This window comes from Stenella coeruleoalba (assembly GCF_951394435.1).
Source record: "Stenella coeruleoalba genome assembly, chromosome: 2".
Lineage (NCBI taxonomy): Eukaryota > Metazoa > Chordata > Mammalia > Artiodactyla > Delphinidae > Stenella > Stenella coeruleoalba.
The window spans coordinates 92,424,423-92,444,633 of record NC_137147.1 but is presented as its reverse complement, the minus strand read 5'-3'; the positions used below and the strand labels follow the sequence as shown (position 1 = coordinate 92,444,633).

Genomic DNA, 20,211 nt, shown 5'->3' with positions numbered 1-20,211 from the left:
CCAAGTTAGTTAAATAAAACACCCCAGGAATGTTTACTAATAAAGTAAGATCTGAAAAGAAGGCAATGAAAGGAAATGGGTTTTGATCAGAATTTCAGGATGATGTGAAATGGTTGGTGGATGAACAAATCAGAATTGAAGACTTATCTTTTCTTCACTCAGAAAGGCAACTGAAACAAACTGGTTCTAACACAGCCCTTAGAGACTGAAAATAGTTTTCAAAATACCATTTGTAACTGTGATTTTGCATTTCTATCCCTGGCTGTTTGGAATGATAGTAATTAATAACTTAGTGTCTAGTCTTTACCTCAACAAGATGTGTTAGAACACCCTTGAAATAGAGGCATGCACACGCTCCTCTTCCCCACAACACAAAGCACCCTGAGGTCAGAAAGATGTTTAATCAAGGTTAAGTCCCACTAGGAGTAAGCAGATTTTTAACAGGGAGGTACATACTCATCTCCTATTTATATAATTATATAATTTCTTAATATTATTTTTCATTTCTCTCAGTTAAAGTGTCTTGCGTTCTAAATAGCCCTGGAATCAAGGGTAACGGCTCGTCATGAGGTTACCAGGTCATTCCAGGCCTTACATAATTATAATCATTTGATATCCATAAGCAACCAAGTTACCTGTCTACTAGTTGTGTACTTCCCTATTTCTCAGAGGCTGTGGGAGGGTCCTTTTCAAACACTGGCCGATTACAGTCCTTAGGCAGAGTAATTCAAACGCTATCCTTCTTCGGATTCAATAACGTAAACAGCTGCTTTAGAGTTAATTTTGTTTTTACCTCTTCACTCCCTTCCTGTTTCTAAACAAGAAAATAAACTGATAACCATTCCCAAATATGCCAGCAATGTGCTCCTTTGTTTTTGAATGGAGATGTACAACCATCCCCCTTGCCACCTTTAGCAGGGCAAGAAGAAAAATTTTAGAGAACGTCTTTAAGCTAGCTCTCTCTTCAGAGCTTGGGTTACTTGGCTGGGATCCTAGCTCTTGAATATACTCCTCATTGGATGTCTGGGTTTCTGTCCTCTACCATCCTAGACACAGACTCTCCCCAGCCCATCCTGTGCTCATCACCAGCTCCCTCTCTGGCAATGAGTCCCAGAGAGAGCACCTCTCTCTTGTAGCCCTCTGCCAGAAGTAAACTGGGAGGTAAAACAAGTCTGTGGTAAGGAGAGGCTGGGCCTGGGGGAGACTGGGTCTAAATGGATTTTCTCAGGTTAGGATATATTTTATTTTTTTAACATCATTTTTCATGCCGTCATGCCCATCCCAATAGTTCTTAGACTTTGGAGAAGAAAGCCTGTTACAGCCAGCCAAAATGATGGAACTCATTAATGACACAAACATTTGCTTATTAGGGCATTATTCAAAGATATATGAGAAAACTGTAAGCTGTTGAGACAAAGTGCATTGAAGCAACACATCTAAGTTACTCCTTGGGCAGCCCAGAAAGAGGAATGGAGACAGGATATCTCTATGCCCTGACCCTTGAATAAGTTTGCACTAGAAAATTATCTCATTGCATGGAAGTGAGGCCACTGCTGTTGGCCATTCCTTGGGTTCTCTGAGTCCCTATTTTCTCTACAGTACAGTCTCTTCAGTAAACAGCTTAAAAATGACTATTATTTAAGTCCAGCCTGCTGTTGTCCTTACATAGTAAAACTCTTTCATGAAGCATCTCACTGGTGTTAGGGACCTGATGAAAACAGCCTCTGGGCTCCTCTTGCCTAGACTTCCCCCTCTACAAGTGCATTTGCCCAGCTCTGTGTCAGTGTCCCCAAGAAGCCTTCACCCTCTGCTGTTTTTCCTCCACAGCACTCGGTAGCTCTCCCAGCATACTTATCACATTCTCCTGGGCATCACAATCGTTTGTGTATATGTGGCTTAGTTCTTCTACTGGACTGTAAGATCCTTGAACTAATTCAGCTTCTCTCCCCATCCCACCATGGCAACTAGCTTGTACCTGGCGGGGACTCTCTAAATATTTCTTGATGTGATATCAAAATTGTTGTGCCATCTGCTTTTCTCCATCTAACCTCAAAAGTTTGTTTGATGAGAGTTCTCCTTGGTCCTGACACTAGTTTTAGAATGTTCTCCTGTTTTGGAACTTTCAATGATGCAACACTTTTGAAAGCTATTGGAAGCATTTTATCTTATCACATTGTTTAAAGGAGGTCCAATTTTATTTTTCACAACCCTGAAAAACCAGGTCAAAGATAATCTGGAATATTTTATAACCTCTCTGGATCTCAGTCTTGAAAGACATAGTATCTTTGTTACTGAAGCCTTGTACAAGAGTAGTGCCAGCACTGGGGGAGCTGTGCACGATTATGTTGAGCTGTGCAATGCAGACCTGGCCAGTGAGCTGATGAATGAGTTATTCTTCCAGTAGAAGAGATAGCTTAGCGACAATCTTAATGCTAGCATAAATGGAAACAAAGCAAACTTACTATTTTGGGGGCCCTTTTGGGTGTTTAAAAAAATTTTTTTTTTACAAAACATCCTATGTTGTATGAAATTAAATATGGCTTGCTGTTTTACCCATATTCTGTGTTTGGGAAGTTGCTTGAAAAACTACTGGCCCAACAAATTGGTTTCTATCAACTACAACATTATGTGGGTTTCAATAGCTGAAGGCAATTTTTCCATGTGATTACATACACCGTACCCTTCTATGGAGAAGGATCCTGAAATGTACCACAGAGAGAAAATTATATTCTCTGGGAGATGGGTGGTTCTGTTTGATTCAGGGAAGTGTTTGTGAGTCTTTGGTTTTCTCTAAGTATAGTAAGTTCTGATGAAAAATTGGGTACTGAAATGCCTGATAAGGTTGAGCCCTGTTAAACTTTGTGAAGAGTCCCCCAAATTCATGACAAGTGGATCAGTCTTCATCATAAATACCACTGTGCCGGTCCTTTATCTACACTCCAGAATTTGACAGATCGCTGAAACTCAAGAGCTCTTAGTAGCCCATGAGCCCTGAGGCTGAAATTCGAAGTAAAGAATCAAACCCTGTTGAACTGTCACCCCTCCAACATTTCTAAATCTTTTCATCTTTCTGTACCATGTTCAGATGGTGTAATAGAATATAAAAAGTGTCCTAGAAGTGAGAAGAAAATTGGGTTCTGTCCTCAGCTTTCTCTGACCCTAGGGAATTGATACCACCCCCTCTGGGCCTTTGTTCATTCAGCTATTAAACAAGTGGGAACTAGACTGATTGTTTCTCAAAGCCTAGTCCTTAGATGATTTGCTTCAAAATCATCTAGGGGTGGCATGGGGCTTGCTATAAAAATACACTTTCCTGGGCCCCACTACAGTCCTGCGAATCAGTGTTTTTGGGAGATGAGGCTCAGGAATCCTTTTTTTTTTTTTTTAAATAAGCTTCCCAGGTGATTCTTACGCTCATTAAAGTGACTCTTCTAAACTTTTTAGTGCAGTATAACACACTCGTTAAGAGTTGGAGGATTATAAAATTAGAATATCTCTAAGATCCTTTCCAACTTTAAAGAATTCTAAGAATCAGTCCATTCAACACATTTACGCATGGGCACATTTATTAACAAGCATGCAACTTTGGACTCTGTTACCCCCTTTGCAGATCAGAGTTGCAGATCAGAGTGTAATTCTGCATGCTGTGTAATGGTCTCTCAGTGATTTGGAAAAACAGAATGTTTTTCAAATGTGTGGCCTCTCTCAAAGGTCAGTTTACTGTAGAGAGTGCCGTAGGTCCCCTGGAAAGTCTGTTCAAATTTGATCTGAATGTCAGAATTTCATTATACTTTCCATGTACACTGACCAAAGCATAATACTCAACGACAGAAGACTGTTGCCTGGGCGGGAAAGGAGATATCTGGCTGTATTTCTGATTTGATTACAGAACCAAACTCTATTATAGTCATTTAAATCCAAGCTTCTTTGTCAATAAAACTCCCAGTCTTTGACCTCCCTCACAGAGGGCCTGGGATAACATGCAGGTAAAAAGTATTTAAATTCCTCCTGAAGTGGTACACAGATCACTGTGCTAATGACTTTCCTCTGAATCAACTGGTAAAGTAATAGGCTTAAGAGTCTTCCAGTTACTAAATAGTGAAGTTGTCTCTTTTCCCAGGCAACTAGAAATTGTTGGGAATTTTCTAGGAAAAGCCATCCCCTTCAAATAATGTGGCTGCCTTTAAAATTATCCCCCTGCTTTTAAACTTTTATACAAAGCCTTCATTTTTTTTTTTTTTGGATTGTTTATTTTATGCCCTATGAAACAGGTGTGTAAGCTTCCTGGTTTCCCACAAGTGAAGAGACATCTCATCTTTGTGTGATACTAGGTGAACTCCTTAGCTTGCTTCAGTTTCCTCAGCTATGAAATGAAGGGGGAGAGCAGATGGATGCTTAGTCTCTTCCAGCTCTAACACTTTCCATTCATGTAGAGGAAGGTAGCGTAACGTAGGGAAAGTCATGGGCTTTGAAACTGGACAGACTTAGGTCGGAATTTTAAGTTTCCTCAGTTGTACGGCAGGGGGTAATGATATGTTAGTTCTCAGGGTTATAAAAGCATGTGGGATAGGGCTTGGCACAGAAAGACATTCCAGAAAGGTGAGGCTTCCTGGCTCCCTATTCCTCCATGGCTTTTCGCCTGCACCTGGTTAGGCCTCCTCTTACTGATAGAGTGAGAAGCAACCCCCTGGTCCTTATTCAAGTGCAGGGACAAGATTTCTGGGAAGGGAAACCCAGCAGTCCTGTGGGTAACAGGTTCTTGGTTTCTTCCTGAACTGGTGACCACTGGGGCATGAAGTTACCATTTTGGGTCTGGTTGAAATGTGGCAGGAGGTAACTACAGAACCAAAGGTCACTGTTGCTATAGATATAATGGGGGCTCACCAGAGCCCGCAGCAGGTAACGAAAGTCTTCTCCCTGGGGAGTAGGTGGGGTTACCTTCTCTCTGCCGTGAGAATCCAGGGAGGCTAACAGCATTTGAGAGTTGGAAGCAGCCTTGAAGACCATTAGAGAGGAGGAAACCAAGATACAGGGAGGGAAAGTGACTTTCCCATGATCACACAGCCAATCAAGCAGCAGAGGTGAGAACAGTCTCTCTGGATCCTCCGGAATTCACACTCATGACCCTCTTCATTTCAACGCAGATGTTGTCAGCCCTGGTTAAGAGCTTGGATTCTGGAGGTAGATAGATCTGGTTAACCTCCTCCTCTCAATTCTGTTATCTGGGGCATAAGGCTCCACCTCTCTGGCCTGAGCGGTCTCAACTATAAAGTCAACCCTACCCGTGTGAGCATTCACAGCAACACTGTATGTGTAGCGCTTAACAAAGGGTCTGGCACAGTCAGCTTCCACGACGGAAGGTTCTAATGATCATTAATTGGCGTTTTCAGGAAGGGCTGCCATCCCTTCCCTCTACACCTGCAGTTCCGAGCCGAACCCCACCCTCTCCTAACCCCTACGCCGCCACGCTGCAGCGGGCTCGTCAAGGCGCGGAGGAGCCCGGTGCCAGGGCGTGGCGGTCCCCAGGCTCACCTGGCGAGGCCAGGAGCACCTTCGCCCCGCAGCACTGGAAGCAGTGCAGCAGGGACTTGCCGCGGATGTTACAGTTGAGGCACGCCATGGCACAGCCCAGCTTGGCCAGCCCCAGCCACAGCCATACGTAGGCCGGTTCGTTGCCCAGGAATATCGCCACGCACTCTCCCTGCCGGAGGCCGAGGCGGTCGCGCAGCGCCCTTGCCACTTGGTTGCTGCGTCGGTCCACCTGCACGTAGCTGAGCGTCTGGTCGCGGAAGATCAGGAACGGCTTGTGCGGGCTCTGGTGTGCTCTCTCCAGAAAGGCGTGGAGGATGGTGCGCACCGGCCGGCGCTGCCCATAGCTGCGCACCTGCCGGGCCATCCTGGCCAACCGCAGGAAGTAGCTCACGTCCTGGAAGAAGTAGGGGGAGCAGAGGTTCACCAGTAGCGGCAGTAGCAGCACCCCCGCCAGGACCGCGTAGATGACGGGCAGCATGACGGCGGCCGGGGCCCCAGGTCCCTCGAGGGCAGAGGGCGCGCTTCGGGCGTGCAGCACGGCGTCGGGGCGGGCTCTGGGCGGACGACTGGCGGGCGGCACAGGGGCGCTCTGCGAGGCGGGGGCGACGGCGGAGCGCCTGGGCTGCCGGCACCGTTGCGCGCTCTCGGGCAGGTGGAGCGGTGTCTGGGCTGCCTGGGTTTCGGGGCACGACCGGCCGGCTGAGCCCGCCCCCTCGTCGGGGTGCAGCCACCTGCGCGCCAGGCCCGCCCCTGCGGTCCTCCCAAGGCGGGGAAGGCGGATCTGCGGCTCACTGGGGCCTCGGGGCCGCCTCTCCGCCCGAGTCTGGAGGTCTGGGGGCAAGGCTGGACTCCCCCGTGGTGTGATCTTATCAAAATGGTGACCGTAAGACACCTTAGAAGACGCTGAGATTGGAGGAGATAATGCAGGCGCAGGGCTAGTGTTATTCATTGCTGCCCGAATAGAGTGCCTTATAGAGACTACAGATTGTTAATATCAACAGAGAACCTTCTAAGTGGGAGACAGCCCTATTAGCGGGCACCAGGTACCACTGCCAAATCAGAATTCCATCTCTCCTTCCCGATCCTGGGGGCATTCCGCCTACTCTCTGTTTCTCACATTTGCTTTCCGACACCCCGCACCCCGCCGGACCCCGCCCAACCCCCAGGCTAATTGCCAGGAGGGCTCTTGTGACAAAGAAGTCAGGGGTGAACAAAAGCGCCTGCGATTGCCGCCTCCCGCTCATCCCAGCCCCTGGGCAGTGAGTGAGGATGGGACGCTCCAATCCGAGACGTCCCTTCGGCCCAGCTAGCCCAGATTAAGCTTGAGGTAGCGCCACACTGCCACATGAAACCAAGTTCCGGTGAGGTTTTGATTAGTTATAGTACGTTGTTCTTTAGGTGCTCTCCCCTTCCCCCCTCCTTGTATGTTGAAAATTCTCAAGTATTGTCAGTCCAGTTCAATTCAATTTACTAAGTGGCTCCGTGAGAAACTAGCACCAGAGGAAATTAAGTAAAAGTTATTGGCATTTCTCAGAAGCCATTTCTTTTTCTTTTTTTTAAAAAATACATCTTTATTGGAGTATAATTGCTTTACAATGGTGTGTTAGTTTCTGCTGTGCAACAAAGTGAATCAGCTATATGTATACCTATATCCCCATATCCCCTGCCTCTTGCGTCTCCCTCCCACCCTCCCTATCCCACCCCTCTAGGTGGTCACAAAGCACCGAGCTGATCTCCCTGTGCTATGCGGCTGCTTCCCACTAGCGATCTGTTTTACATTTGGTAGTGTATATATGTCCATGCCACTCTCTCACTACGTCCCAGCCTTCCCTACTGCCCCTGTGTCCTCAAGTTGGTTCAGAAGCCATTTCTTTTAGGGTGATCCTTTCTTTTAATTTCCCTCAGTGCTGCTTCTATACAGAGTGAATACAGGCTGCTACGGAGGAGGGTCAGGATTTAAGTAAAGCAGCGTTTTACTCTCTTCCTCGTCTGTGTTCCTGCATTCATCCGTTTTATTCTTTTGAGACAACCACGAGTAATGAATGCTTGCCCCTGCCAGAAACTCTGCTAGGGGCTTCCCTGTATGATATTTTTGGAGCCTCACAATCATCTAAAGATGGCACTATCGTGCTCATTTATAGACAGGAAAGGGACACTGAGAGAGGTGAATTAAGACAGCTAGTAAGTGATGCATGGGATTTTGGAATTGGTATCTTTTTGTTCCCAGGCCCACTCTTTACTGTAGCAACATGTTATGCTGTTCTCCTATTCTGTGGGTTTCTTTCCATGTTTTCTTTTTCCTTTAGCAATTTTATTTTTTTCCCCCTTTCACGATCTCCCCTTCCCCCACGTTTGTATCCCCCTCTTTTTATCCATGGGACCTGCTCTAGCAACCCTTTCCCTTTTCCTGACTCTTTCATGGCCAATCCAGCTACTATCTAATGACTGGTTGCGTCATTTCCCTGGAGAAGAGCCGGGGGCCTTGGTTATCCCTGAGGAGAAGGCTGTAGTGTAAAAGTAGAGGTCAGGACAGAAGCCATTCTGTAGTGCACCTCTTTTTTCATGTTGAAGCTAGAGCCAGGCCTCCTTTTCCATCCCAAAGCCACCTGGTCCCTTCATGACTAATCACTTCAGTGTAGCCTCCTAGACCTCTCTTGTGTTGTTCTTAAGCAGCTACTCTTTCCCCAGAGTCTTTGATTGCCACAAATGCCCACTTTCTCCTCTCTTACTCTGAGGATCACTTTAGCCTTGTGCATCCACAGTTTTTCGGCTGCAGCTGAAAGAGAACAACGCCCAAACTGGCTTAAGCAGGCACAGGAGTTTGAGACTCAGAGTCCAGGGGTAGAATAGGCTTCAGGTAAGCCAGTTTCCCTTTCTCCATTTCTCTGCTCCGCCTCTTCTGTTCTCAGGCTGATTCTCCCATCATGGTCCAAAGATGGCTGCCAAGCGCTTAGGGGTACCTGCTTCCAGTGTCGACTTCAGACAGAACTGTAAGATTCTTTTCCATAAGAGGAAAAAAAAAAAAAAAAAAAAGGAAGGAAAGAAAAAGAAGAAAGAAAGCCCTTACTGGGTTATGTGCCTGTCTTTGTGGACTGGGGGGAGAGAAATGCTGATTGGTTTAAGCCAATCAGGGCTCACCCATGGAACTGGAGGTACAGTCGATCCCACCTATACCATACTATGGAAAAATCAGGGTCTTATTAAAAAGGAAGTGGGGAGAAGAAATGAATTTGGAGAAACAGTTAGCTAACTTTTTTCCCCAATGATTCTAGCTTCCAGCCCGGGTTCCACTTTGTGCTCTACCACCAGCCTAATGGTCTTCGTGGAAATTTTGCTATCATCATCTCGCCAATGCTCAGTTATCTTCAGTGACCCCCTCATTGCTTCCCATCCTCTTCCACTCATAGCGTCTATAGACAATTGTCATATTTGTACAGCGTACTAGAACACATCTGGGCTGGAGCTGATCAGATGCCCTGGGTCCTGCCTGGCTCTCTTGAGGAGGGAGAAGATTGGTAGCTTAGCACATGGTTTACCCATTCTAGAAACATCTGCTGGGAAGCTCTGGTTTATAAAATGAAGTTCAAACTTTAATTTCTGGCTCTTCTGATGCTGACTTGAACTTTCACTGCACTCAGTTAACAAATATTTATTGAGTTTCTACTATGAACCGAGCATCATGAGGCACTAAGTATTTCAAAATGGATGAAAACTTAATTGCAACTACTCCTTTTCAAGAACACTTTGTTTTGAAGAGTCTGGCCTACACCCTCCTAAAAATGCCCTGCATATTCCTCTTTGTATGACTTTGTTCTTGCCTATTTCCATCCCTGAACTCTCCTCCCCTCTAAATCCCAACTCTTTAAGGCAGTGGTTCACAGATTCCTGGTTTTCTCAGTCCAGTAGCATTTCAAAGTAAAGTACCAACTTAAAAAATTTTCCACTAAAATCAGCTGCCCCTAGCCAACTACAGTCTGTTTTTATTACTATTTCATAAAAGAATGACATTTCAGCATTAAAAAGGAAAGTATAATATCTCTTATATGTGGAATCTAAAAAAATGGTACAAATGAACTTATTTATAAAACAGAAATAGAGTCACAGATGTAGAAAACAAACTTATGGTTACTGGGGAGGAGGGGAGGAGGATAAATTGGGAGACTGGGACTGACATATACACATGTACATATATAAAATAGGTAACCAATAAGGACCTACTGTATAATACAGGGAATGCTTCTCAATACTCTGTAACGACCTATATGGGAAAAGAATCTAAAAAAAGAGTGGATGTATGTATATGTATAACTGATTCATTTTGCTGTACACCTGAAACTAACACAACATTGTAAATCAACTATATTCCAATAAAAATTCTAAAAAAAGAAAGTATAACTGAACCGTACACTTAAAAATGGTTAAAATGGTTAATTTTATGTTATGTATATTTCACCACAAAAATATACACACAAAAAAAGGAAAAATACACACAAAAAGGAAAGTATAGTCCTTTTCGAGGAAGGATGAAGACAACATTATACCAACATATAAAAAAGATAGAAATTAAAATATTTTTGAATGCAGAAAAAATACAACTTTTATTGGTTTATTATCCATAGATATTATTTCTATGTAAGTTTGAATGTTTAGAAATATAAATTCAGTAGTGAAGCATGAATTGAACCAAACCTCTTGGACTTCGATGTAACTCAAGATTGTTTTATCACTGAGGTCTCAAATGTGGAGCTTCCTTACCTCACACCCTTAGTGAAGCTGCCTAGTCCCTTCTGCTCCCATGCCCCCACAGCCACTGAGCCTACCTGTTACCTGCATCAAGATTCTAGTGCCTTCCTGACCAGTCACTTCAGCCTCCTAGACTCCTTGTTTCCTTAAACTTCCTACCCAGAGCACTAGGTTACCGCAAGTGCCCACTCTCTTCTGACCCATTCTGAGGCACTGCAGGAGGAGTTCAGGAGACAGATGTGATAACTGGAGCGCACGTTGACACCTGCTAGCCTGGGTCAGGACTTCCCTGATGCTTCACCCCAATTCGTTCATGTCTGCTGGTGTCTTAGGGAAAGCCTCCCGGTGGCAGTTCCTAACTCCCTTCTATGTCCCCAGTCCCAACCTCAAATGCTCTATAAAAGCAGATGGTCTCTCCTCCTACTTTATGGGCATCAAAATTACCTGGAGAACATGCTAAAACACAGCTTGCTAAGCCCCACCTGGATAATTTCTGATTCTGTAAGTCTTGGGTGGGGCCAGAGAATTCACGTTTCTAAGAAGTTACCAGAAAATGCTGTAGCTGTTGGTCCAGGGACTATACTTTGGGAATGATTGATTTAACCCAATGGTTTCCCAGCTGCTCAGCAGAGCCCGAGGACTTCTGAGGAGCCACTGAGGAAAATTCATTGCAGAGCATGGGAAGGGGACTCTGGGACCCAACCCAGCTCCAATCAGAGGAGCTCTATGTATATGTCTTTTACATATTGGACCATCATGTAGACTTCACATGAAAAGAGTGCTCCTATAACCTTTTCTTCTAAATACTCCAGCCTGTGTGGATCTATCCCTTGTACTGGACTTATAAACCTACCACACAGCTTGGCTGTTGATTATTTCATGACTGTTAGTTTTGCCTTCCCAATTAGGATTCAGCTTCCTGGAATGAAGTAATGGAGCATGAGCCTTGAAGTCAGAGGACCTGGGTTCAAGTCTTCGTCTGTCATGTATTGGCTGAGGACGCTTAGGTAAGTTACCTGAACTCTCATAGCACCTTGTATTAATTTTGTAGGCCTTGAGACACCTAATGCACGGGGACTATTGTCAACAAAAGATGTGTAGGTTATGAAGCCTGTTGCTTATGTAACGTTACTTAGTACAGATAGGAAGTGTGTGTGACCAGTCCATTCAGTGGTTTACAGGAAGATTCATCTCTGACTGTGTTGTCTGCCATGAATCAAATTGTATTTCTTGAAATGTGGGTGCCTGCTATCCTGTTGAATGCCTAATGTAGTAGCATTCAGGTACAGATGTACAGGCTGTGTAGGGAAAATGTAAGAGTATGGTGAAGATGGAATATACTGAGGTTAGCCTTTCTTTTGGAGAATGAAGGAAAGGAGAGACTGAAAACAATTGGTTGTTGGTTTTAGAGATGAGGGAGTAGGGCTCCCCTTTTTTTTTTTGCAGCCCAGTGATGCTTACTAACTACACAATCAAGACAAAATACAATTTGAGAAAAAGACATTTGTTCTCATGAGTTCTAATCAGAATGCCTTTGATTTGGTGTTGAATTCTAACTGAGGGAAAATCCTAGTGAATCATTATTGCTTCTAGTGCTAACATGCGTGCTTCATAAAATTTGGTTTCAACCCTCTCTGTCCTCTTTCAGTATCCCACGACAACCTCCAGTTCCCTGTCCCAGTCACAATGTACTCTTTTCTATTCCTGAATGTGTGGGTTACTTCTTTACCCCTTTGCCCTTCTCTTGTCTTGTAATATCATCTTCTTGCCTACTTCTTCTTCTTTTTTTTTTTTTTGTGGTACGCGGGCCTCTCCCTGTTGTGGCCTGTGCCGTTGTGGAACACAGGCTCTGGACGCACAGGCTCGGTGGCCATGGCTCACGGGCCCGGCCACTCCGGGGCACGAACCTGTGTCCCCTGCATCGGCAGGTGGACTCTCAACCACTGCGCCACCAGGGAAGCCCTTGCCTACTTCTTAAATGTAAAAATTTCTTAGGGTGTTTCTTCACCTTTCTTCTCTCTGTCTCCTTCTCTCTGGGTAGCCTCATCTATTCCTCTTGATGCTGAGGAATCCCAAGTCTAAATATTCAGCCCTCACCTTCTCCTGAGTTCCACATCTGATTTGTTATGGTGTACTGAATACCTCCATATGAATTCATTTATTTAGTCATTCACTGTGTACGGCCCCGGGCGTCCCCGGGAGTCCCGACCAGCAGGACAAATCCTTGTGAGTCCGAGGAGGAACCTGTGGGGGTTGAAAAAAGGGGGAAGGGCAGGAGACGCGAAAGAATGGAGGCAAGACAAAATCCTGATCAAGCCTCAAACTTTTATTGCTGCGGTAGCTGTATTTATACACTGCAGAGAAAGGGGGGCGGGATTCAGAATGAGGGAAGTACTTGGCTAATCATCATTGGTGCTGCGTGCGCGGGCTTTCATTTTAGGCGCGAACTTCTATCTCATAAATCAGGAAGAGAAGCAGGGTGTCGGCCATCTTCTAATGGCGAAAACTTCTTGGCTCCCAACAATTCACTTATTAATTTATTCATTTAGCATTTATTTAAGGTGCACTAGATGAACACCACTTCACAGTGAAGCAGATAGGGCAGATATTATTATTCTCATTTTCAGGTCAGTGAATTGAGATCCAGAGAGGTTAACCAATGTGCTGAAGGTCAGACACAGCAAGTCAGTTCTGGAGCAGGGACTATAACTTAAGTTTTCCGATTCCTATAGGCACTGGTCTATAAAGTGTTGTGGGTTGAATGGTGTTCCTGCCACAAACCCTCGGTTTTTTAATCATTTCCCCCTGCCCACTGCATGGATGCTGCTTAAAATGGTGTCTTCCATTACCTTATGGCATGTGATTATTTCCTTCTCCCTGCAAATCTTTCAGCTTTGGCTTTCTCCTTGCTCAATTACATTCCCAATTTTCTAGCTCATATTCTTTTTTTTTTTTCATAGTCATATTTTTTATTGAAGTATAGTTGATTTACAGTGTTTCAGGTGTATAGCAAAGTGATTCAGTTACATGTGTGTATATATATATTCTTTTTTAGATTCTTTTCCATTATAGGTTATTATCTAGCTCATATTCTTGAGATAACAAATCTGGTAGCCCAAACAAATCACCCGTGTACATGATTGTGTAGAATTCTTAAAGCAAATATCCATAGGCTGCTGTCCAGCCTATAGATGACTGCAACTGAATAAGGTGCACAGTCTTGGTCCAATGAGCTATGTGTATTTGTGGAGATGTATGGAGGTGGGGAGAGGGAGGGGGTGGAGTCTCCCAGTTCAAAACATGGTGACTGTACAAGGTACTCAGTTGTGGAGACTTGGCAGTTTTCCGCTAAAGGGACTATGGGCATATTAAAACACATTAATTGGCTTGTCTTATCTTTCTCTTCTGTTTATTTCAGATTATAATGTCTCCACTGAGTTTTCTCTGGCTACTATACACAGCAGTTATGGATAACTAGTTTCTATTGCCATACTTATGTGGCAAGATTATTTGCGTAGATCCAAGTCTGATATCATAGTCCTTCTGTCTAAAGAACTTCTCCTAACATGTCTTGAACTGTAGATCTCCTGGCAATAGATTCTTTCAGCTTTTGTTTTTCTGAAAAAGTCTTTATGTAACCTTCATTTTTGAATGGTATTTTCACTGGGTAAAGAATTCTGGTATGAATAGTTTTATTCTTTTGGTACTTTCAAGATGTCACTCTGCCGTCTTCTGGTTTGCATAGTTTCTAACTGCTGTGTTTCTTTTTTTTTCCTGATAATTTTTAAAAATTATTTTTATTGTAAAATAGCACAGGAGCATGGTTAAAAACCAAGAACAATAAAAGTCAGAGTGGAAAACCATGCAAAGTAAATGCTCCTCCCTTCTGAACCCCAGTCCCTCAGGTTCTTCTAGAGGCAATTGCTGTTAGCAGTGACTTGGTGACATACGTAAATTTTGTTCAGAGTCTTCAAAGATGAAAGAATGTACCTTCTATTCAAGAGAGTAGTCCATAATGAATTTAAGTTACATCAATTAGTAGGAATGACTTCAAGAGTAGAAATTACCATGAATGGCAAGTAGAAGAGTATGGATTTTCTTTGAAAGATTTTTGAACAGAAAGCTGTTAGACCTGATCACAGAAATGTGCTGGAAATATTGCAGGGAGGAGACAGAAGTAGACAGCTGAGATGAGTCCAAGGCAGTTTATTGAAGCCTCTGCACTTGCTTAGAATTTTCTGTTAAGGCATAGGCACAAAACTTATGTTAATAATTAAGCTTCCAATTATGAACACTAACTTTATGCCAGACCCTGTGTTGAGTGCTTGTGTATCTTTTAATGTAGTCTTCCCAATGGCCCTCCAGAGTATACATCGTTATCTCTGGTTGATAGATAGGAAAACTGAAAACAACTGGTCAGTGACATATTCAGGATGGAATTAAGGTTTGTCTTCCTCCAAAGACTATGCAAGTGAACTCCTGCATGAATATGCCTTCCTAGTTGCAAGGCATGCTTCCATCCTCCCTTTTTCTTACTGTCCAGTGATCTGTGCCTACACTTCTTGCTCCTCAGAGATAGCTGTCAAGATCTACAATCCGTACAATGGGTATCAAGTAGGAAGGACCATGACTGCTTTATTTCTTATCTTTGTTTTTTTGTATATCATTTTTTTTTCTGGCTATATACAAGATTTTCACTTTATATTTGGTTTTCAGCAGTTAGACTAGGGGTGTGTGTGTGTGTGTGTGTGTGTGTGTGTGTGTGGTGTTTAATTTGTCTTGTTCAAGGGTCTATGAAAATCTGATGTATAGTTTGATGTCTTTCATAATTTTGGAAAAATTTTGGTCACTATCTCTTAAATATTTCTTCTGCCAATTATTCTCTCTCTTTCCCCTCTATGGCTCCAAATATTCATATATTGGGCCATTTGACATTTTCGAACAGTTTTTGGATGCACAGTTTTTATTCACTCTTTCTTTTCTTGAATTTTTGAATTGTGTTTTTTTTTTATATAGCAGGTTCTTATTAGTCATCAATTTTATACACATCAGTGTATACATGTTAATCCCAATCGCCCAATTCATCACGCCACCGCCCCCCTCACTGCCACTTCCCCCCTTGATGTCCATACGTTTGTTCTCTACATCTGTGTCTCTATTTCTGCTCTGAAACCAGTTCATCTGTACCATTTTTCTAGGTTCCACATATATGTGTTAATATATGATATTTGTTTTTCTCTTTCTGACTTACTTCACTCTGTATGACAGTCTCTAGATCCATCCACGTCTCTGCAAATGACCCAATTTCCTTCCTTTTTATGGCTGAGTAATATTCCATTGTATATATGTACCACATCTTCTTTATCCATTCATCTGTCGATGGGCATTTAGGTTGCTTCCATGACCTGGCTATTGTAAATAGTGCTGCAATGAACATTGGGGTGCATGTGTCTTTCTGAATTATGGTTTTCTCTGCGTATATGCCCAGTAGTGGGATTGCTGGGTCATATGGTAATTCTATTTTTAGTTTTGTAAGGAACCTCCATACTGTTCCCCATAGTGGCTGTATCAATTTACATTCCCATCCGCAGTGCAAGGGGGTTCCCTTTTCACCACACCCTCTCCAGCATTTGTTGTTTGTAGATTTTCTGATGATGCCTATTCTAACTGGTGTGAGGTGATACCTCATTGTAGTTTTGATTTGCCTTTCTCTAATAATTAGTGATGTTGAGCAGCTTTTCAGGTGCTTCTTGGCCATCTGTATGTCTTCTTTGGAGAAATGTCTATTTAGGTCTTCAGCCCATTTTTGGATTGGGTGGTTGGTTTTTTACTGTTGAGCTGCATGAGCTGTTTATATATTTTGGAGATTAATCCTTTGTTGTTTCATTTGCAAATATTTTCTCCCATTCTGAGGGTTGTCTTTTTGTCTTGTTTGTAGTTCCCTTTGCTTTGCAAAAGCTTTTAAGTTTCATTAGGTCCCATTTGTTTATTTTTGTTTTTATTTCCATTACTCTAGGAGGTGGATCAATAAAGATCTAGCAGTGATTTATGTCAAAGAATATTCTTCCTAGGTTTTCTTCTAAGAGTTTTATAGTCTCCGGTCTTACATTTAGGTCTCTAATCCATTTTGAGTTTATTTTTGTGCATGGTGTTAGGGAGTGTTCTAATTTCATTCTTTTACGTGTAGCTGTCCAGTTTTCCCAGCACCACTTATTGAAGAGGCCATCTTTTCTCCATTGTATATTCTTGCCTCTTTTGTCATAGATTAGTTGACCACAGGTGTGTTGGTTTATCTCTGAGCTTTCTATCCTGTTCCATTGATCTATATTTCTGTATTTGTGCCAGTACCATATTTTCTTGATTACTGTAGCTTTGTAGTATAGTCTGAAGTCAGGGAGTCTGACTCCACCAGCTCCGTTTTTTCCCCCTCAAGACTGCTTTAGCTATTTGAGGTCTTCTGTGTCTCCATATAAATTTTAAGATTTTTTGCTCTAGTTCTGTAAAAAATGTCATTGGTAATTTGATAGGGATTGCATTGAATCTGTAGATTGCTTTGGGTAGTATAGTTATTTTCACAATATTGATTCTTCCAATCCAAGAACATGGTATATCTCTCCATCTGTTTGTATCATCTTTAATTTCTTTCATCAGTGTCTTATAGTTTTCTGCATACAGGTCCTTTGTCTCCCTAGGTAGGTTTATTCCTAGGTATTTTATTCTTTTTGTTGCAGTGGTAAATGGGAGAGTTTCCATAATTTCCCTTTCAGATTTTTCATCATTAGTGTATAGGAATGCAAGAGATTACTGTGTATTAATTTTGTATCCTGCAACTTTACCAAATTCATTGATTAGCTCTAGTAGTTTTCTGGTGGCATCTTTAGGATTCTTTATGTATAGTATCATGTCATTTGCAAACAGTGACCCTTTTACTTCTTTTCCAATTTGTATTCCTTTTGTTTCTTTTTCTTCTCCGATTGTCATGGCTTGGACTTCCAAAACTATGTTGAATAATAGTGGCGAGAGTGGACATCCTTTTCTTTTTCCTGCTCATAGAGGAAATGCTTTCAGTTTTTCACCACTGAGAATGATGTTTGCTGTGGGTTTGTCATATATGGCCTTTATTATGTTGAAGTAGGTTCCCTCTATGCCCACTTGCTGGAGAGTTTTTATCATAAGTGGGTGTTGAATTTTGTCAGAAGCTTTTTCTGCATCTATTGAGATGATCATATGGTTTTTATCCTTCAGTTTGTTTATATGGTGTATCACATTGATTGGAGTATATTGAAGAATCCTTGCATCCCTGGGATAAATCCCACTTGATCATGGTGTATGATCCTTTTAATATGTTGCTGGATTCTGTTTGCTAGTATTTTGTTGAGGATTTTTGCATCTATATCCATGAGTGATACTGGTCTGTAATTTTCTTTTTTTGTAGTATCTTTGTCTGGTTTTGGCATCTGGGTGATGGTGGCCTCATAGAATGAGTTTCAGAGTGTTCCTTCCTCTGCAATGTTTTAGAAGAATTTGAGAAGGATGGGGTTAGCTCTTTTCTAAATGTTTGATAGAATTCACCTGTGAAGCCATCTGGTCCTGGACTTTTGTTTGTTGGAAGATTTTTAATCACAGTTTCAATTTCCTTACTTGTGATTGGTCTGTTCATATTTTCTGTTTCTTCCTGGTTCAGTCTTGGAAGGTTATAACTTTCTAAGAATTTTCCCATTTCTTCCAGGTCGTCCATTTTATTGGCATCGAGTTGCTTGTTGTAGTCTCTTAGGGTGCTTTGTATTTCTGTGGTGTCTGTTGTAATTTCTTCTTTTTCATTTCTAATTTTATTGACTTGAGTCATCTCCCTCTTTTTCTTGACGAGTCTGGCTAATGGTTTATCAATTTTGTTTATCTTCTCAAAGATCCAGCTTTTTGTTTTATTGATCTTTGCTATTGTTTTCTTTGTTTCTATTTCATTTATTTCTGCTCTGATCTTTATGATTTCTTTCCTTCTGCTAACTTTGGGTTTTGTTTGTTCTTCTTTCTCTCATTCCTTTAGGTGTAAGGTTAGATTGTTTATTTGAGATTTTTTTCTTGTTTCTTGAGGTAGGCTTGTATTGCTATAAACTTCCCTCTTAGAACTGGTTTTGATGCATCCCATAGGTTTTGGATTGTCGTGTTTTTGTTGTCATTTGTCTCTAGGTATTATTTTATTTCCTTTTCGATTTCTTCACTGATCTCTTCGTTACTTAGTAGTGTATTGTTTAGTCTCCATTTGTTTGTGTTTTTTTTAATGATTTTTTCCTGTAATTGATTTCTAATCTCATAGCTTTGTGGTCAGAAAAGATGCTTGATATGATTTCAATTTTCTTAAATTTACTGAGGCTTGATTTGTGACCCAAGATGTGATCTATCCTGGAGAATGTTCCATGTGCACTTGAGAAGAAAGTGTAATATGCTGTTCGGGGATGGAATGTCCTATAAATATCGATTAAATCTCTCTGGTCTTTTGTGTCATTTAAAGCTTGTGTTTCCTTATTAATTTTCTGTTTGGATGATCTGTCCATTGGTGTAAGTGAGGTGTTAAAGTCCCCCACTATTGTGTTACTGTCTATTTCCTGTTTTATAGCTGTTAGCAGGTGCCTTATGTATTGAGGTGCTCCATGTTTGGTGCATATATATTTATAATTGTTATATCTTCTTGTTGGATTGATCCTTTGATCATTATGTAGTGTCCTTCCTTGTCTCTTGTAACATTCTTTATTTTAAAGTCCATTTTACCTGATATGAGTATTGCTACTCCAGCTTTTTTTTTTTTTTTTTTTTTTTTTGCTGTACGCGGGCCTCTCACTGTTGTGGCCTCTCCCGTTGTGGAGCACAGGCTCCGGACACGCAGGCTCAGCAGCCATGGCTCAAGGGCCCAGCCGCTCCGTGGCATGTGGGATCTTCCCGGACTGGGGCACGAACCCGTGTCCCCTGCATCGGCAGGTGGACCCTCAACCACTGAGCCACCAGGGAAGCCCTCCAGCTTTCTTTTGATTTTCATTTGCATGGAATGTCTTTTTCCATCCCATCACTTTCAGTCTGTATGTTTCCCTAAGTCTGTAGTGGGTCTCTTGTAAACAGCATATAAATGGGTCTTGTTTTTGTATCCATTCAGCGAGCCTGTGTCTTTTGGTTGGAGCATTTAATCCATTCACCCTTAAGGTAATTATTGATATTTATGTCCCTATGACCATTTTCTTAATTGTTATGGGTTTGTTTTTGTAGGTCCTTTTCTTCTCTTGTGTTTCCCACTAACAGAAGTTCCTTTAGCATTTTTTGTAGAACTGGTTTGGTGGTGCTGAATTCTCTTTGCTTTTGCTTGTCTGTAAAGCTTTTGATTTCTCCATCGAATCTGAATGAGATCATTGCTGGTTAGAATAATCTTGGAATTATTGGAATTAATCTTGGAATCTTAGAATAATCCCTTTCATCACTTTAAATATATCATGCCACTCCCTTCTGGCTTGTAGAGTTTCTGTTGAGAAATCAGCTGTTAACCTTATGGGAGTTCCCTTGTATGTTATTTGTCATTTTTCCTTGTTGTTTTCAGTAATTTTTCTTTGTGTTTAGCTTTTGTCAATTTGATTACCATGTGTCTTGGTATGTTTCTCCTTGGGTTTATCCTGCCTGGGACTCTCTCTCCTTCCTGGACTTGGGTGGCTATTTTCTTTCCCATGTTAGGGAAGTTTTCGATTCTAATCTGTTCAAATATTTTCTCAGGTCCCTTCTCTCTCTCTTCTCTTTCTGGGACCCCTATAATGTGAATGTTGTTGTGTTTAATGTTGTCCCAGAGGTCTCTTAGGCTGTCTTCATTTTTTTCATTTTTTATTCTTTATTCTGTTCCATGCAGTGAATTCCACCATTCTGTCTTCCAGGTCACTTATCTGTTCTTCTGACTCAGTTATT

At 42.2% G+C, this 20,211-nt stretch overlaps 1 protein-coding gene across 2 annotated transcripts in view; it reads right to left on the bottom strand.

Annotated features, from left to right (window-relative positions):
• SLC27A2 (solute carrier family 27 member 2) overlaps window positions 1-6,010 on the bottom strand; it is a gene marked incomplete at both ends in the record, with an annotated part of 54,093 nt that extends 48,083 nt beyond the window's left edge. For both annotated transcript variants that reach the window (XM_079913445.1, XM_079913446.1), the window contains one exon: window positions 5,533-6,010. In XM_079913445.1, the coding sequence (XP_079769571.1) occupies window positions 5,533-6,010 (478 nt within the window). The remainder of the gene's footprint in view (window positions 1-5,532) is intronic.
• Between the last annotated feature and the right edge of the window lie 14,201 nt (window positions 6,011-20,211).